At 42.6% G+C, this 20,015-nt stretch overlaps 1 protein-coding gene across 1 annotated transcript in view; it reads left to right on the forward strand.

Moving 5' to 3' along the window:
- Nucleotides 1-19,736, forward strand: part of col11a1b (collagen, type XI, alpha 1b) — a 121,632-nt gene extending 101,896 nt beyond the window's left edge. Inside the window, exons 50-67 of the mRNA XM_080777961.1 lie at nt 1,126-1,179; nt 3,109-3,216; nt 4,527-4,580; nt 5,113-5,166; nt 6,082-6,135; nt 9,224-9,277; nt 10,814-10,921; nt 11,218-11,271; nt 11,652-11,705; nt 12,755-12,862; nt 13,830-13,883; nt 13,976-14,011; nt 14,138-14,191; nt 14,689-14,932; nt 16,567-16,679; nt 16,998-17,066; nt 17,871-18,104; nt 18,328-19,736. Of these exons, the coding sequence (XP_080634087.1) occupies nt 1,126-1,179; nt 3,109-3,216; nt 4,527-4,580; nt 5,113-5,166; nt 6,082-6,135; nt 9,224-9,277; nt 10,814-10,921; nt 11,218-11,271; nt 11,652-11,705; nt 12,755-12,862; nt 13,830-13,883; nt 13,976-14,011; nt 14,138-14,191; nt 14,689-14,932; nt 16,567-16,679; nt 16,998-17,066; nt 17,871-18,104; nt 18,328-18,474 (1,653 nt within the window). The 3' untranslated portion in view covers nt 18,475-19,736. The remainder of the gene's footprint in view (nt 1-1,125; nt 1,180-3,108; nt 3,217-4,526; nt 4,581-5,112; nt 5,167-6,081; nt 6,136-9,223; nt 9,278-10,813; nt 10,922-11,217; nt 11,272-11,651; nt 11,706-12,754; nt 12,863-13,829; nt 13,884-13,975; nt 14,012-14,137; nt 14,192-14,688; nt 14,933-16,566; nt 16,680-16,997; nt 17,067-17,870; nt 18,105-18,327) is intronic.
- Nucleotides 19,737-20,015: the final 279 nt, after the last annotated feature.

A 20,015-nucleotide genomic window follows, 5' to 3' on the forward strand; every position in this document is an offset into this window, starting at 1 on the left:
GTGGAACATGAACTGTCCCTAGTAGAATATTAACTGTCCTTAGTGGACTAACTGTCCTTAGTTTTGATGATTTCTGTCTGTCCTTGTGTTCAAGGCTTGACCATCTAAAGATCATCTTTAGATGATCCTTTAGGTCATTTACTGTAGGTCACTCGCAACATGACACAATAATACTATATTTTTTATCAAGAACAGCCTATCTACATATAAGCTCCCAACGAGACACACACACACACACACACACACACACACACACACACACACACACACACACACACACACGTTCCACACCACCACACAAAGTGCAGTGCCCGGCCTTGAGTCGGTCAGATACACGGTTTTCCAGAACCACCACAAAATGCTTTGCCTAGGCTCTGCCCAGGGCCCCTGCCCAAGGTTTGGGCAGGGCCCCTGCCCAGGCTCTGGTCACGGCCCCTGCCCAGGCTCTGGTCAGGGCCCCTACCCAGGCTCTGGTCAGGGCCCCTGCCCGGGGTCTGGACAGGGCCCAAATTAGCCAATTGATCCCACGTGATCACCCCTAGATCTCCATATATGGAACTGGCCTATTCTGACATTTCTGACATCTGCATAGACTCCATATTTGGGCATGCCTGACAAAGAACTCCATATATGGACATAGATAATACAACATACAACATTTTCTTGCATGCACTTTTTTATTAATTGATAGATTTGACAACTACTGTGTGTTATATTATACTTATTATTCATATCTAAATTGAAAGGTTGAATTTGTTTGTTGTTTCCATGCAAATAACATTATATGGAAACAACAGTTCTAAGAATGAACACCAGCGTTCAGACAGAGGTATTGAACCAGGTGTGTGTGTGTGTGTGTGTGTGTGTGTGTGTGTGTGTGTGTGTGTGTGTGTGTGTGTGTGTGTGTGTGTGTGTGTGTGTGTGTGTGTGTGTGTGTGTGTGTGTGTGTGTGTGTGATAATAACTCATGAATGAACACCAGCGTTCAGACAGAGGTATTGAACCAGGTGTGTGTGTGTGTGTGTGTGTGATAATAACTCATGAATGAACACCAACGTTCAGACAGAGGTATTGAACCAGGTGTGTGTGATAAATAATAACTCATGCTCTCGCCGTGCATCCACAGGGAGAGAATGGCGAGGCTGGCAACCCCGGACCTGCTGGTGAGCCCGGAGCCGGAGTAAGTGTGCTATTAAAACCATGATTTATACTTTGTTGTACGATAACTGACTATCACTTAAGCATTACAGTGGAGTTATGATACTTTGTAAGTAAGCATTGTCTCTCGCTGTCTGAACACACAGCAGACAGCCCTTTGAAAACAACTCGGGGGGGGGGGGGGAGTAGAAGCTACAAACTATCATACTTATAAACAAACTGCCAGAAAGTACACACACACACACACACCGGCATGCCATTCATTCTGAGTCATGTTCAGCATTATCCCAACGGGGGCACTCATTTCCATGTGTGAATTATTCCTTTGTGCGTTATTGTGACTGTTTTACTAATATGCCTTTGAATATCGTTGAGTGCAGCTAATTAAGCTGTGTTTATTATTTGTCACGGGGGGTGTTCAACCCCTGGCTGTTTTTCAGCGTCTGTATGAAGGTGATGGGTAGCCTCATGCTAACAGCCTGCAGGCTTTCCAGCCAGATAATTAGCTCAACCGTATTTGGACACTTCTAATGTGGACGTGTCATTAGTCTAAATTACTATACTGTACTGAACTCGCCTTGAGCGTTAGAGTTGAATTCACAGTCAAACAAAAATAATAATAAATATAAAAGCACAACAGCATGTCTTATAGCGTACCATACCATTGTGCATTGTTTTGTCTTGCGTCACTCGACTTACTTATTATATTGGGTTGTGTGTCGTGTCGTTTATGGAAAGTAGCCAATCTTACAAGCTCACAACGCGTTGTGAGCTTGTACAACATCAGCTATGTTTGGTACGGAACTAAGAATAATCAGGCTTTGTGATGATGTTCCATATCGTATACTGCATCGGCCTGTTTCCACATTACATACTTGAAATCCATCACAACACAGCTGGGTGCAATAGAATACGACGCCATTGCTTTGATGATGTCTGATCTATCATCTTTTGCCTCGCGATTTGAATAGTATATACAAATTGCAATGTGTCACATTTCCATACAAATCTGTTAACATTTCCCAATGCAGAAATCCAAGCTCTGATTCTTCCCACACCGACAGCTGTGTCATTGATCTAAAGCAGTTGTGGATGCTGACAGGCAACCAAGGCCATAGAAGTTCATGTTAGCGTGCTATAGTGCATGGGGCAGTAAGCTCACCACTCCCCCCATGCCTGAGTCTATTATGGTCACATTGACAGGGCCGGCTGCCGCTGTGCATCAATTTTCAATGACATAGACACTGTCCCACGGAGTCAGTGGGGAAAGGTGCTGCATGTGCTGCGATCGACCACAAAACAGCGGCTCGGGAGTGGCCGGTTCGATCCCCTGCTCTCCTCCTGTCCTTGAGCAAGATGTTGAACCGCTCCCCATGAGGGTTGCTGCCATGCATGGTTGGCTCCACTGTTGGTGTGTGACTGTGAATACTGTGTGTGTTTGAATGGATGAATGTAAAAAAAGGCTTTGGTTAAAGGCACTATAGAAATGCAGACCGTTTACAAAAATAGTTCTTGCCGTAATGGGCTGACTAATGATCTCTCTTAAGCACTTGGCTTGTGATTATACGTGCCTGCTGCTGCGAGGCATGGCCTCAGAGCACAGATGAGAATAAAAAATACAGGACAAAACAAGAAGCATCGCTAACAAGCTCCCTGGTTGCCACAAGAGTTGGCAATATCGCACAGTTAGCTCTGATTTATGGGATAAACACAGTCGGAACACGTCTTAGAGAGACCGATCGTATTGCTTGACTGGAACGTCTCGTTGTATACCAATCGTTCTCCACTTCTGTCTGTAGAGCGTTGTATAGCTGTATGAGGACACAATTTAGTTTCGGTACAATTTAATGCGAGTCTCACACTAGAAAACACTTCTCACCGGTGTCATGTTTTACTTTGATTTTCTACACTGATGGTGAGGTTGATGGGTCTTGATGGCTTTTTTCCTCAGGGCGGTAGAGGAGAGACCGGAGAGAAGGGAGAATCAGGACCACCGGGAGCAGCCGGGCCTGCCGGGGCTCGAGGGCCAGGGGGAGATGATGGCCCCAAGGGTAACCCTGTATGTCAGCTCCCCACATACTCACACACACACACACACACACACACACACACACACACACACACACACACACACACACACACACACACACACACACACACACACACACACACAGTGTTAGGGGTTAAACTTTATGTCAGCTCCCCACATACTCACAACTTATTGCTTCCTACTGTACACACACACACACACACACACACACACACACACACACACACACACACACACACACACACACACCCACACACAGTGTTAGGGGTTAAACTTTATGTCAGCTCCCCACATACTCACAGCTTATTGCTTTCTACTACACACACACACACACACACACACACACACACACACACACACACACCTCACACACACACACACACACACACACACACACACACACACACACACTTACTCACAGCGTATTGCTTTCTACTACACATACAGTGATAAATGCCTCGTTCACCATCTAGATTCTAGCCATTAGGGTGACTTTACTGTGATTTCTTATTGGTTAAGATCTGTTATTCTGGACTTATCCATTTAAGCCTTGTATATTGTCATATGAGACTACTACTGATCTACAGTACAAGCTCACAATGTGTCACGGTGCAGTGCATTGTGTCCTTGTGGATCTGATATTTTTTGCTATGAAAAAGTGAATAATACAATTAAAACAATAACATTTTATGTTTGTCTATAATGACATACTCATGGGTAAATCTCATTACTCGGCTCACTGATGGCTAATTTATAGTTTATGGCACAACCCATTCGACAACATTGTGTTTATATAGGCATGGGAAAGCACATTTAAACAACAAGCTAATTCAAAGTGCTTTGCACAAACCTTTAAGCAACATTAAGACACAGAGCATGAAGACAAAATAAATACAGTTACAAATAAGATTAAGTTGGGAGAGAAATCACAGAAGAGAACAACATTTGAGTGCAGGAGAAATTGTTAATATATCAACTTAAAAAAAAATTGTCAGTCGACACATATCTCTGTTTCAGCTTGACTATTAAATGTCTCAATGAAACAATGAAGCACATGCATACATAATACTGTACTCTGTCATCAATTGAGGCTAATACAGTATGCGCATGTCATCATCATCATCATACCCGGAAGTTATGCAGTGGCAAAAAACTGCTTTCTGGCCTTGCCCTTGACAGCCCATACGTCCAAACAGAAAAGTCTGATTGCATATTTGCATTAAACGACATTAAACTCACATTGCCACTCAGTTTATGCATGCACACACCCGGCCTATACTACCGCTGTGTCAATGATGGACTCGCTTCTTTGTCTGCAGGGTCCCGTCGGCTTCCCCGGAGACTCCGGCCCCCCTGGTGAACCCGGCGCTGCTGTAAGTGCTTTTATCTCAACATGCATACGCCTGAATGATTCCTGTTGAGTTCCTAGAGAGGTTGAGGTACTGCTGTGCCAGTAATATAATATCATACTTCAACATGGTCATTTTTAGTGATATCATTATGCATACACGGTGGCTATAATTGAACTGTAACGTTTGTGGTAAAAAATACACTGTAAAGAAGTTTTCTGTAATCTGGTATTTGTAGTTGTAGTTCAATAGATATAGCTTTGCACAAAGTGTTTCTCAACTATTTGCGGCCCTTGACATGAGACGTTCTCACAGGGTCCCATAATAAGAAGTGCACAGATAGCAAAACTGCTCAGAGTGCTATCACACTGTGAAATCCTCAGTGTCCGTTGAACTCTGAGACTGTGCTCGTGAAACCAAATTTTGGTTTCAAGCGTGCACACTCTCGGAGCTATGGAACCGTGAAGGATCCATGTTGTTCCCTATCTATCAATCACTTTGACTGAGCCAGTCCAGGGGTGGAATAATGTACCGTGCCCTCTGCATTTATCTTCAGGGCGTTGATGGACTACCAGGAGACAAAGGAGATGATGGAGACGCCGGAGCGCCTGTGAGTGTTCTGTCATCTTCATCCTCTGCAGTACACGAGAAACTGTCAGCGAAACAAATAGAAGACGTCCCCGCGTTGCTTCTCTGAAGGCAGCCCGTTTAACCGGAGAACCTTGTTTAAACCCTGTCCCCACCCACATTCCCTTTTTTAACATCCTCCTAGACAGATTTGAATTATGTTGATTCAATTCGGCACAATAATAAGCACACAGGATCAATTCTCCAGATTGTGTGGAGGAAAAAAAGACTCATGTTGACTCAAAGTGTATTCTTGTTAATGGGCGGGCCAGGGAGAGTGGCAGCAGTATTATTATACAATACATAATGCATAAACAATGCATGAATCATTCTTGTACAGAAAAGGCCCAGAATAGGTTGAACGTTGAACTCCAGCACGTCAGTTTGCTTTCTGTTCAGTCGGTTATACAATCAACAACAACAACTTGAGGTTCACAGTCTCAAAATCAATAACAAGCTATGAAGGATTTTCTGTTAAAGCCTTAATCTGTAAATTGTATGTCCTACCCGGGATTTGAGAAAGACAAATTTACCACAGCTTTAAAGTGTGAATGTTATTTGTTTTTGTTTTTATCAAGTGAATGGAACTAATATACTGATTTGTAGTACCGGTATATATAGTGTCTTTTGAAATAATGAAAATCAGTAGAAAAGCAAAGTAGAAAGTAGTAGAAAATCCAAATGAATGCACTTATATGGTGCATTAATGTACTGACCACCATATATTTAAGTATACATATATTCTTTGAAAGATCTTTTGCAAATGTAATGGTGTTAACTTATCCATTTGAATGGTAATTGTATACTGTGTGTTTGTCTCGTACTTGGACAGAGCTCTGTGTTGTCATTTTGTTGTGGGTTTGAAGTGAGTGTAATTGTTGTAACTGTTCTGCTGTAGGGTCCCTCTGGTCCATCTGGAGAGGCTGGAGTGCCTGGTCCTCCTGGCAAACGGGTGAGTACATGTCCAAGGTGATGAATGAGGCAACTTGTCGCGCCGTCATTGGAGACACTTTTCCACTTTTATTTCCAGGAGGCTTATTTTTTGTATCTCAAAGCCATTTCTGTCTTGTTACAGACAGACAGACAGACAAGGAGTGAACACCAACAGTAGTGTGGCACTGTAGTAGAAATAATATAAGGTCTGGTCTGGCCATCTGAAATTGGACTGATCTGGACTTCCATAATGTATGAACTATTGACAGATATAAATATAAAGGTATCACTGAACAACCTGGTGTGTACAGTCAATACACAGTGGATGCAATGAGGAAAAAACTATCTATCAACAGAAAAATATTTATGCCATTTGGCCATACAGTATACTGTTACCGGCAGTGGCAGATCATTCGATTTGTCTTGTTATATCTGCAAATGAATGAACACAAAAGATAACAGATAAAAATGATTTCCTTTGACTGGCTATCTGTCCACACCGAGACGGCCTCTGTAAATAGAGGCAGCTCCCTAAAACAATATCGACCCGTTAGTGAGTTTGATTGGCAGTGATGTGGAATCAGAGATGAGTTAGAAAGGTCAGGGAATTAAGTTGTCAGTGTTGTGGCTGGCAACAGTGGCCATTTCTGCCACGTCGGACTTGAGAGGAGATTGTTTTTCATTTCGCCAACGAAGCGTTTTTTACGATCTCTCCCATCTATAGTCGTAATGTTTTACGGTTTGCAGTAAAGCGCAACACCGATGTGTTTTAATGAAAGATTGGCACAACGTGGACCAGAATTCAGCGTAGTCTCAGATCATTTGGCGCGTGTATTAATATGTCTCATGCACAATAAAAGTTTACATTCTTATTGGTTCGGCCAAGAACTGAGTTACTGCATGTCCTCTCCAACAGGTTAATGTAAAGTAATGCACTGTAGATGCCAGTTAGAATGGCATTCATGTCAGTGGAATTAACAGTGATTCAGCAGCACTCTTCAGCAGACTTGTTGGAGAGCGGGGATGCAGATTGCAGCCTAGAAAGCAATAGCTGAAACAGAATGTATTGCCTCAATAAAGATGGGAATCTTGGAATCTTAAAAACACTTCCAGCTCAAGGTTCAGAATCTTCGGGAGTCTGAACTGCCAATCATAGCATCACAACACGTTGTGAGCTTGTATGCTATTTTCACTATTTAAAAAAATACGTTTGTTAATCACAATTGAGGCAAAAGTTTGGAATAAATGTGTTATTGACTTGAATTCACATCACCCAGGCTTAGTTTGTAGTTGGTGGTATGATATAATGCACCCTCTGTGAAATGGCACCCATTAATAGGCTAAACGAAGGAAGGAAGCAAATAAATTAATATCAAAACATGCCACTTACTGTACAGTATTTGCATGTCATTTCGAGTAGTTTTGTGGCATGAATACTAAAATACACAATTGATCTTTTAATCATACATTTAAAAGGTTCTGTTTCGTAAGCATTATTCCCAGGGGCACAATTTGTATTCCCAGCAACCAGGTCTCAGAGACTGCAGAGCAAATTAGACCACAGCTCCATATCCATATTAATGGTCTTTAGATCACTGGCTGTGGTTATTATTACTACTGTAGAGTAATTTATACGTGTGGTACTGTACTGTACTGTACTGTACTGTACTGTTGTATGACGTGTCGCATTCCCTGATTTACAAGCTCACAATGCGTAAAATACTTTTACTTCTATTCCACTATATCTCAGAGGCAAATATTGTAATTTTAGCTTGTCTGCTATTCTCAAAAGATTGTTATACATTTAAAAACTTGAAATGAGACATTCTGCAGAATGAGTATTTTCACTTTTGGTACTTTAAGCAGGCCTACATTTTGATGCCAGGACATTTTGAATCCAGGACTTTACTTACTAAATTGCAATAGGCCTTTTTACTTTTACTTAATAAAATAACTGAGTACAACCCTTCTACAACTGGACTTCAGTCTCTGCTTTTTTTTTTCAACTTTTAAAGTGACTTTCAAACTGGTGAGTCAAGACTAAAGTTCTGATGACGTACCGCACACACCAAAGTATAAATCAGTCTCTTCAAATTGACTTCCAAACTGACTATTGATGCGTGACAGATGCTTAGACATAACATACACGTCCAAAACAACCTACACGCACGCACGCTCGCACGCACACACAAACACACACACACACACACACACACACACACACACACACACACACACACACACACACACACACACACACACACACACACACACATCAGTGCACATAACCTAGATCGAAGACCTCTCTTTTGTTGGGTGCATTAGCTCATGGTTTTCCGATGCCCATTGGGGCATTCAAAAATCATAGAAGGCTTTTTACCAGAGGCTGTTCTGGTCAAAGTAAATAAATAAATGTATAAACAAGCATGCTGACATGTCTCTAGCTATATGGCTCAGTGAGTTTGGCATGTAGGGCACTTTTCAAATGCTGGTTGGTTGCTGTCTCTCCCCTTGTTGACCCCCCCCCCCCCCCCCCCTCCCTTACTTTAGTTTCTACTGCTGTCCAATAACTACTCAGCTATTATGTGTTATGTATTATGCATGCTCTGCAATTATGCACACATGCAATTACTGCTTGTCAGCTAAATTTGGCATACGGTATTTGTTTTCTTATCCACCCTGAACTTCAAATGTCATTTGCACTTTAGTTGGTTATTTAGTGAGTTTGCAAGATTTATCTTGTTGTATCTTTCATATGATACGAAAGAGGAAACTTTTTAATTATTTTTTATAATAAACAATGAGAAATAAATACATAATAATAGCAGATAAATAATAGTGAGTAAAGAAATGGCCAAAGTAGGCTATGTGCAGTATGGTATAGCATACTTAAAGCATGCTTTGAGTTTCTGAGTCCATGGAGTTAGTTAGTAGTACTAGTAGTTCAGTAAATACTCCATGAGGGTATTTGGACCCCCAAATAATTAAAACACTATATTCTAATGATGGCCCATGTTAAGTGGTCAGATGGGTGGACCCAGATTAAGACATTAGTTTGTTTTCTTTGTTATGATTGTGTCATTGACGGTTTGTCTTTGTCTCCTCAGGGCCCAGTTGGAATGGCAGGTCAGGAGGGAAGACAAGGTGAAAAGGGATCCAAGGTAAGTTCAGCAGCTGGAGTTTTAAAATAATGTTTCTGTTGAGTTACTTGTCATCAACTCAGCGCTGAAGTGCAAGGCTAGGCCAGAGCAGAGTGTGTTGTGTCGCTACAGAAGGACATGATCCAGCGGTGCTAGAAGTGACTGTTTAACCTGTCACACATCTAAGATGGGAGGTGTCTACTTGACACATGCAGTGACATACAGTGTAGTTTCCACATCCACCCACACATTTCCCTTCACCAATTCTGTGTACTGAATACTAAATGGAAAATGGTGCATTTATATAGCGCCTTTCTCCAAGGCGCTTTACAGAGATTGTGCATTACATTCACCCATTCACACACACATTCATACACCGATGGCAGCGGAAACCATGCAAGGCACCAACCAGCACATCGGGAGCAATTAGGGGTTCAGTGTCTTGCTCAAGGACACTTCGACACTAACGGGTTCTAACTGGCAACCTTGCGGTTTCCATCCAGCCACTGCCGCCCCACCAATACTAAATCTGCAAAATAGTCCACCCCATGGGAAATGGAGAGGTTGCTTCTGGAACATTGGAAGGGATTAGTCAAATAGCCTATTCAGCCTACCAACATTTCCACAAAGCATCCAAATTAGTTTGGAAATACTTGATTAAACTTTTCCTGTGTCCAAATAGATTCTAGCAGAAAGACAATGTGCTCACATAAACTGATAGAGCTCTGGCCCCTTTCTTTATGTTGTTGTTGCTTGAATCTCCTCACACACACACACACACACACACACACACACACACACACACACACACACACACACACACACACACACACGCGCAGCACACAAACACACGCGCAGCAATTCTAACGTTCTTTGTCTCATCGAGGTGTAGGATTAGACGATGGAGACAAGCCAATTTCTGTGGTTATCCCAAAGTGTCAAATCCAATCCTAATTGGTTGTCAGAACAATTTAATCCCCCTCTTCCCTTCACTCTTGCTGATGTGACATCTCTAACCACTCAATACACCCAATCCCGTTGCCCTGCGTGGATGATAGATAAGAAACCTGGTAGGAATTCACCAGACCGCCTCGACTCCTCGAGACCTCTTCAAACGCACGCTGCTCTAAAGCAAACATTATTAACTGAATTTGACTACCACGCGATGAACCTCCTTAACCACCAGCTGCAATAGGCATCTTTTCAAGGCCTTTCAAGACCCCCACATTTATATGCATGTGGCCACGGACCCTGCAAATATTTTGTGCCTGGGACAAATTTCTCAATAACTTTAGCAAGCGTCCAAAAGAAAACATAAAACTTTAACTTTTTTTAATATAAGACAAAAATAAGTGCTCATTATTAGAAAGCTATTACTATTATTGTAGTTATATGTACATCATTGACCGGGGTACCCAAATAGAAAATACCTGATGTATAAGATTGTAGATCTGCTATTTTCACCGTTTTTTTGCAGGATGTTGACATGCCCAGAGCTGGGATATGCTCGCTACAGTAGCTTCAGGCGGTTCATGACTCATGGTTGTCATTCAATAGGGAGACGGTGGAGTTGAGGGCCCTGTCGGCAAGACCGGACCTGTCGGACTTCAAGGGCCCCCTGGCAAGTCTGGTGCAGAGGGTCTACGCGGTATCCCTGGCCCAGTTGTGAGTATACAAAACGAAGCCTTCTGAAAATATATAAAAACATGAATAAAATATGCCATAGATTAAGGTAAATAGAACTTTGGTATACCCCTGCGGATTTATGACATTTTCAAGATATATGAATTAATGCATGGCGGCGGTAAGCTGCTGTGTTAGTCTGCTACTATTTCGCGATAATAAGATGACCTAAAGTTCATCATCAGTATGACTAAAGTATCGTCCAAATTTGAACAAACTTGGTCTAATATAAATATGGTTAACTGCCCTGTTTTAAGTCTTAATGTGTATGTTCTCAGGGTGAACAAGGACTTCCTGGTGCCTCTGGTCAAGACGGTCCCCCTGGACCCATGGTAAGGCTTTTTACATAACTATCTTTACATTTTGCAGACACTTAATATCCACAGCTCTTTACGAGTAAATCAGTGAAAAGTGGCACTTGTAGAGTCTAGACACAAAAGAGAGGTCCTGGGACCCAAATTTGTGAAAATAGCAGAACGTGCACAACGTGTTTTTTTTTTATACTTCTTAAATATTTGTATTCTAATTTATGGAATTTCTTAGATTTTTCTTTGATTTTTTCATGAAATTAAAGAAAACAAAATCATAGATTTTTTTTGTGAAATAAAAATGAATGGAAAACATCCACTATATGACAATTTCAACTAATGTCACATGTACGTGTGACAGGCTACTGAATGCATGATAAACATGACGTGTTTTGCTCCCATAGGGACCTTCCGGACTACCTGGTATGAAAGGAGACTCTGGTCACAAGGGAGAGAAGGTAAAGCATTATTATCTTCTCAAACATTTCCAAAGAACTGTGAAAATTAGCCGATCATCACGCTCACAACCATGTCGCATTGCGACACATTGTGGGCTTGTAGATCCGCCATTTCCCCAAAGATTTGGTTAACTTGAATTCTGCATGCACGCAAACATCCACCCTTACTGTACCACTTGGTCAATTAAGTTTAATGCGAGTTTTATGGAGTTTTCATGGCAAGATTTAATGCAAGGGGATGAATATGTATAAGTCTCTATAATATCATCTTTGTTATGGTCATTGGTCTAATGCCAGCCCTGCAGTAGTCAAATGGGATGCAGGAACAGATGGCCATAACTCCACTAGCAGCAGGTGCAGAGGCAGACGGCCATTGTTAAATATGACAACCACTATAAACTCACTAATTATTTTACAGGGAAGGACCAAGACAATATTTGGGTTCATTGTGATCTTCTTATAAACTTAACGGGGGCTTTAGTGAATTCGTTTTCTAAACGGATATGATGATTATGAACGGGCATATGAAATGAAAAATAGCTTCACAGTTCATGAACATGATCCATTTTGGCCTCCTGCTGCCAAACATTGTATTTCAACTTTGTATTCACTTTTTTGTGAATGAACACACCCATCTTCTGAATGAATGCCTGACCTTAACCCAAGCAGTTTTAGTTTAGTACACCGTTTTAGAAGCTTCTCTTCTAAACAGAAATGGTTAAGAATGTACACAAATAGATAGTTTTAATTTATGATTATGAACATGATGTTATGCAGGATATACAAGTCATAAACTTGTTCTTTGTTGTAGCACGTTGAGTTTGAATGAAGACATTCATCATCTAAATGTTTATGTTGGCTATGAAAGTGTCATTCTTTTAAATTATGACTTATCTTAAGTATGACTTTTCTAGTGTCAACAGGGTTGCATACTAATAGTAATTTCCCCATTCATTACTCTCTCCTCTCCTCTCCTCTCCTCTCCTCTCCTCTCCTCTCCTCTCCTCTCCTCTCCTCTCCTCTCCTCTCCTCTCCTCTCCCTACCACAGGGTCATCCAGGTCTGATTGGTCTGATCGGACCCCCTGGAGAGTCAGGTGAAAAGGGAGACAGGGGCTTGCCTGGACTTCAAGGTACCGGTGGTGGCAAGGGTGATGGCGTAAGTAAAACTTTCCTCTTCTAAAATAGGCTTGTGGTTTGTTGATGCAGTACAAGGGTTAATGTTAATACATGGAATTGTCAGGAAAATGAATGATGTCATCTCGAGTTTGGTTATTTGATTAACAAACAACAGGAAAACAAATAGACTGCTTTTAACACAGAAACACGGATGTGATTATTTCTCAGCCATTATCATAATAAAAAAGACCAAAAGAGAAAATTAGATCTGGAAAAAGAATGTACAGTAAATATCAGATATCATAACTTTAGCTTTCAAACCAGAGCTGCTTGTGCTGGAAATATAGTCAGCCATTCAACTGTACGCCACTTTAGACCTCATTCAACTGATGTATACCGTAGATTTCCATTAGATATTTGTTTCCACAATGAGCATGATTTATACTGCAGCATCGGCATAAGAAAAACAACACAGCATAAAGTAAATGAAACCACGTCACAGCACACAACCGATACACATGCTGTAGAAAGTCACTGGGCAGTCATAACATAGCAGAGTATAGCAAGAATTGCTTGAAGATTGATTTTAAAAAAGAAAATCTTAAAATAATTACTGGTTTCAAGTCATTTGTAGAATCGGCCTCTGGTCTTAATGGGTTTAGTGGTTCCCAAACTTTTTAGCTCGAGACCCAAAAAATAAATTACCGTAGATGTTTGCCTGGCACCCAGACTAGTCAAAATAGCAGATCTACAAGCTCTTAACACGTTGCTTCGCGCCGCGTTGTGAGCTTGCAGTTTGCCTATTTTCACTACTAATTAAACCTTTTTTAAATGTATTTATGTAAATTATTTAACATTTTCATTTTATTTATCAAATACTTTTGAATAATGTTGGAATTGTTTTGAAATTGATGAAAACTTTTTTCTTAACGTTTCTTTAATTTAATTACATTTTTAATAAAAAATAAATTGTATCTGTCTTGACTGATGTCCTGTGTTCTCCTCAGGGTATCCAAGGTTTTGGAGGACCACTCGGACCCCCTGGACCTCCTGGTATTCCTGTAAGTTCTGCTTCCTGCCAGCTATGCGCTTTTACACTCAGTCACAAAATGAGTACAGTTATTAATCTCTTTCCGTGTCTCCTTCCCTTCAGGGTCCTTCAGGACAGAAGGGATCCAAGGGATCTTCTGTAAGTGACTTCTCCTTGTTTCTGTTTCATCAATAATTAAAGAGTGTGTTTAAAAGAATCCAGTCTGGCCGCCGTGCCGCTTTGTGCTCCACTGGACTCGAACCTGTGTGCTCTTGCTCCCTACAGGGTTCCTCAGGTCAGAAGGGAGACACTGGACTGATCGGACCTCCTGGACAACCCGTGAGTTTATTTCACTTTGGTACAGAAACGCATGATAGCTCGTAATCAAAAATGCACAGGGCAGGTATGACAAATGACAAGTGATGCGTTGTAACTTGTAAGCTTGTAGATCTGCTATTTTTTTTGATAGTTTGAAGGTAATTTGACAGGAAATGGGCAGAGAGATGGGGGGGAAGACACGTAGCAAAGGCTGTCGGGATCAAGAGTCGAACCCGCGGCACACAGTCAGGCTGGCTCAGCAGCCTTGGTGCCCAGACAGTTGAGCTAACCGTCCGGGCCAAGATCTGCCATTTCATTGCTATTTTTAATGAATGAACATTTTTCAAAATGGGAACGATTATGATGACAATTGCGATTCAACGATTATGTAATAAGTGTGACAGGCCTTATGTATTAATGGAAATTCCCCACTGCTCCTCATAGTTTAGGATGCAGAGAGGCCAAATCAACTAATAACTGCAATGTCTAATTATATACCTCTCGCCTTCGTGTCACAGGGTCCCCCCGGTGACATCATCCAGTCGCTGCCCATCCAGGGTTCCAGGAAGACCAGGCGACAGGCGGACATGCAAGGCGACGAGGCCCTGTCCGACTACGGCACGGAGGGCATGGAGGACGTGTTCGGCTCCCTCAACAACCTCAAGCAGGACATCGAGCGCATGAAGTTCCCCATGGGCACCCAGGACAACCCTGCCAGGACCTGCAACGACCTGCACCTCAGCCAGCCCGACTTCCCTGATGGTACTTAAGATCAAAGTCATTCTCAGCCATTTTTATTTTTACGGACCCCCAGGTTGATAGGCATTAGGCAACAGACCCCCGTTTGATACCGTGTTTATGTCTGGGACTCCAATCTACACTGTAAAATCCTCAAGGGTTAATATAATTGTTTTTTTCTAATTATTATTCATACGGGGCTCCCCATATCTTTAATATTAGGCTACTTACACCCCCTTTAACTCTGAGAGTGTATTAATGGAACCAAATAGATCCGAATAGAATTGTCCATTTTGTTCCGTTTGTTCATTCTCTGAGATACAGTCCTGTAAGGGAAGGGTCCATTTGATTCCTAACTATAAATCGTTTAGCCGGGGACCCCCTGGAACCCACACGAAGACGGTTCCACATTGAGAACCAGTGCTTTAAAGACACACTTCTACTATACAGACTACACATAGGCTTCCTCAGGAATAACAGCATACTGCTACCATATATCACTAAGCGGCGGAAAAGAGTTTCATGTGTGCCTGCCATACTGTATAATAAATTCTTGCAAACGTGTCGGCGGTTGCCAGTGACTTCATACAAATATACTGACATGATTAATTGATCCATGCTTTCATTTTCCTTTGCTCTACATGTGTATCCAAACTATCCATGGCTTATTATTACACAGTGTTGATAATTGCATCTTAGTTTTGACGTAGTGTCGACGTTTACCGATTTAGATAACGTTTATTTGGATTATTGTTGATTTATTTGTTGATGATGTTGTTGGTCCATCGATCGTTCAATTGATTGATTGACATACAGTATAGTGTCTTCTAGTTTGACGGAGGTAAACTGGCACACTCAGAGTACTGTGTCAGAACTCAGTACAATGTTCAGAGTTCACACTCAGAGTACTGTGTCAGAAGAACTCAGTACAATGTTCAGAGTTCACACTCAGAGTACTGTGTCAGAACTCAGTACAATGTTCAGAGTTCACACTCAGAGTACTGTGTCAGAACTCGGTACAATGTTCAGAGTTCACACTCAGAGTACTGTGTCAGAACTCAGTACAATGTTCAGAGTTCACACTCAGAGTACTGTGTCAGAACTCGGTACAATGTTCAGAGTTCCCGTGCAGGCACCAACAACATCTGTCAGCACAGTCATTTCCAAGTATTGACAAGCCTATACCAAATCCACTGTGGATGTGATTGATGTACCTGATATGGGTATATGTCTGCAATATTCCACTGACATCTTAATGACTAATGGCAGCCATATCTTACCGGCAAACAGATATTGCAGTGCATCCGTCTTCCCCTTTATTTGGGGAACCAATAAGGTGCACAGGCCGATAATAAAACGGTGATATAAAATGCAATAAAAGTATGTGTTATTGTCCCTTCTCGGGTGCAACTTTTTGCCCGTTAGCACCAGCCGTGCGTGTGTGTGCGTGTGCGTGTGCGTGTGTGTGTGCGTGTGTGTGTGTGTGTGTGTGTGTGTGTGTGTAGTTTGCGCTGCCGATAAACATTAACATTACCGCCATCAAACCGGAGGCCAGCGGGAGCTTATGTGGTCCACAGTGCACAATGTAAAAAGCTCTTCTCAGAGCTTCGACAGCACAGATAAAATGCTGTCTTTAATCACCCCCTTGTGTCTCTCAGGTGAATATTGGATTGATCCCAACCAGGGCTGCATAGGAGATGCCATCAAAATCTTCTGCAACTTCACAGCGGGAGGAGAGACTTGCATCTACCCAGATAAGAAGTCCATGGGAGTAAGTGACTGTGGTTCACACATTCATGACTTTCAACAGAGCCTAGGGCAAATGTTATTGAGGACAATGTTGTAGTTTAGTCACTGTGATGAATATAAGTCAAACCTTCTGCAACTGAGAACCTAATACTGTATCTGCATTGGCTTCAATGCGGTGAACTACAGTTATTCACGGTTGAAGATTAAATCAAAAAATGATTCACCAATACCCTGTCCAGGGACTGCAGACAAACAACATTTATTTATAGTGAATTGCTTACATTTTTATATGTATAACGTTCCATGTTGTGAATGATTATTTGTTCTTTTTGACCCATAGGTTAGAATATCCAACTGGCCTAAGGAGGCGCCAGGCTCGTGGTTCAGTGAATTCAAGCGTGGAAAAATCGTAAGTCAAGCGAACTCCCACTCCGCTGTCTCTTTCATATTAATGTAGTCGGCACCCACGTTCAATCACTTCAGCTCCGAGCTCCTTTATTGAACACTTTGTCTGAGTGCTTGTCTAAGCCTCGCCACCCACTCTCTCTCCGTGTTATCTCCCTCCTCTCAATCATCACTCTGTTAATCATCCCCTCTCTTTCCCCACTTTTCCCGTTCATTCTCTTTCGCTCCTTCTGCCCTCTCCCTCTCTCCCACATCACGCCTCCTAACTTAACTCTCTCCTTCACTCATCCATGGCCTCCTGTCATTTCCTTGTCTCATCTTCCTCTACTCTCCCTGACGCCCCCCTCCCTGGCTTCCTCCTCTCCTACTGTTCTCTCCCTCCTCTTCCCTCCATCTGTCTTCCACTGTCAACAGCAGGCACATGTACACATAGACATCAATGGGGGCTTGAGCCCCTGCCCTCTCTAGACCAAGCAAGAAGCATTCCATGTACTTTGGTGAAAATAATGCAAATGCCTTTCCATGCCATACCCGAAGGCAGAATCCAGGAGAATTGCCTTTTTCCGAACACTCTCCTGAACTTGAAGGCAGCACTTTACCTTGAAAGAATGTGTGCAAATCCATGTCGCACGCCACATCTCCAGTAGATAAAGAGTGTGGGGTCGTGCCCCGAAAATAGCTGATCTACAAGCTCTCAATGCGTCGCAGTTGAGATCCGCAATTTTCGCTATGTTTTTCCAAAAAAAATCCTTTTACGGAATTTCAACCCCTGCCTCTCTAATATTCTCTGCACGTCCCTGGTCAACAGTTAAATTACGTGGACGTTGCGGATAACACCATCAACACGGTGCAGATGACGTTCCTCAAGCTGCTGAGCTCGTCGGCGCGGCAGAACTTCACCTACATCTGCCACCAGTCGGTGGCCTGGCACGACGCCAAGGCCGACAGCTACGACAAGGCACTGCGCTTCCTGGGCTCCAACGACGAGGAGATGTCCTACGACAACAACCCCTTCATCAAGGCCCTGTCAGACGGCTGCTCGGTACGCACACGCACGCACGCACGCCTGGTCAGGGCACGCTTTGCATAAAACACAAGAATAAAACAAAGAAATACTTAAAACTAAACAAGCAACAGTTGATTGGAGGCGGTCCAAATGGACCCAATGGAACCTATGGGTCCATTTGTACTCTCTCAGAGTTATGGGGGTCCCTCGAATAAAAGTACTGACTTAAGTTTCCCAATGCTCTTTGTCCCCCATGCAGTTGAAACAGGGCTACTCCAAGACAGTGCTGGAGATCAACACTCCGCGCATCGACCAGGTCCCCATCATCGACGTCATGCTGAATGACTTCGGGGACCCCAACCAGCGGTTTGGCTTCGAGGTCGGCCCCGTCTGCTTCCTCGGCTAGACGCGCTAGACCCCCGTCCTGCCTCCCACCCCTCCTCCCCCAGCTGAAGGACAGGGCCAGGGTGCACAACATGTGGCACGCTCTCCTCTACTCTCTCCTCCTCTCCTCTCCTCTCCTCCTCCTCTACTCTCCTCTCCTCCATTCCCTCTCCTTTGCGAACCAAACCTGTGTTTTATTTTTCTGTATTTACCAAGAAGACACCCTTTGACCCCTAGAGAAGAAGAGTGCCCCACCTCCCCAAGCCCTGTCTTTGGAAGCATTGTCCAGGGGAAATACTACTCCTCGCCCTTGTAGGGCCAGAAATCATGTGACTTTAACTTAGTAATGGGAGTGACATCAGGAAAAAAAGAAAAGAAAGAGAAAAAAGGACATTCGATGCCGTGGAGGACAGTGGCGCACTTTTAGCAACAGAGAGAGGACTCACACTCGCCCAGCCAGCCCCCCCACCCTGAGTCCCACCATCACCCATCCTCCTCCTCCTCTTCCTCACCCATGTCTCCCTCTCTGGAAGCTGCAGGTGCTGCTCAAAGTACAACCACAGAGGTGCTATTGTGCGGAATCACAAAACACCTGAAGGTGCTACAAAAAAAGTGCATTTTTGATAAAAAAGAAAAACTGTAATTATTATTATTATTTTGTACAATGATGTTTTCTGAATCCGCTTTCAAACCTTGCATGTGACCCAGCTTTTTAAAGTTTGAAATAAAATGTTTTGGTAAACTATATAGATAAATTCATTTGCAATAAATATTTGTTTGTTCGATACGTCTGTTTAGAGCAGCATTGATTAGCCTATGAATCCCAGTTTGTAAGTATGAAGAATTCCTTTTGTAAATATTGACCATTTCAGCATCCCATTCCATTAAATAAGCATTCCATGCTCCAAGTAGAAGCCCCAAATCAAGGTGCATTAGTTCACTTGTTGTTTCCATTAGCAAGCCCTTATAAAGATACCATAGTAATATAATAATAATCCGTAAGGACGTATACCTCAGTTGCTCTAAAAGGCTGTTCACATTATTTGGAAGTTAAACCCTGTATATATACACCTCGATTATATAATTAAGTTTATATGTGGGTGAAGTGTTGTTTTTGTTTCGTTTTTGAACAAAAAGCAATTTGTGTAGCTCCATCTGTCCAGTTTGTTTATAAATGCACAAACCCGCCCCGTCGATAACCATTTTCATGTAACAATGAGGAATTGTTTTCATGTGCTTTGGATGGTTCGTTGAAAAATAATATTAAAACTGGATTCTGAACAATGTTGGGATTTTTGCACGTCTGTATTGTTGGCTATACCAGAAGCGAGTGTGCCTGATTAACGTTTGGTTTGCGAAAACAGCGGCCCTGCTTATTGACAAATTCACAGAGGGGTGCCCTGGGCGCGGCCATTACTGAGAAGTAATCCATGGAGCAGGTGCTCCGTAGGCCAGGTGTAGCTAATCAGTGCTGCTGCGCTTAATCTCTCTGTCCATTTGTCCATGAGTAGCTGTCTGCCTGCCTGTCCAATTCTCCATGAGTAGCTGTCTGTCTGCCTGTCT

The sequence above is a fragment of the Protomyctophum bolini genome (assembly GCF_963924005.1).
Source record: "Protomyctophum bolini genome assembly, chromosome: 12".
Taxonomy (NCBI): domain Eukaryota; kingdom Metazoa; phylum Chordata; class Actinopteri; order Myctophiformes; family Myctophidae; genus Protomyctophum; species Protomyctophum bolini.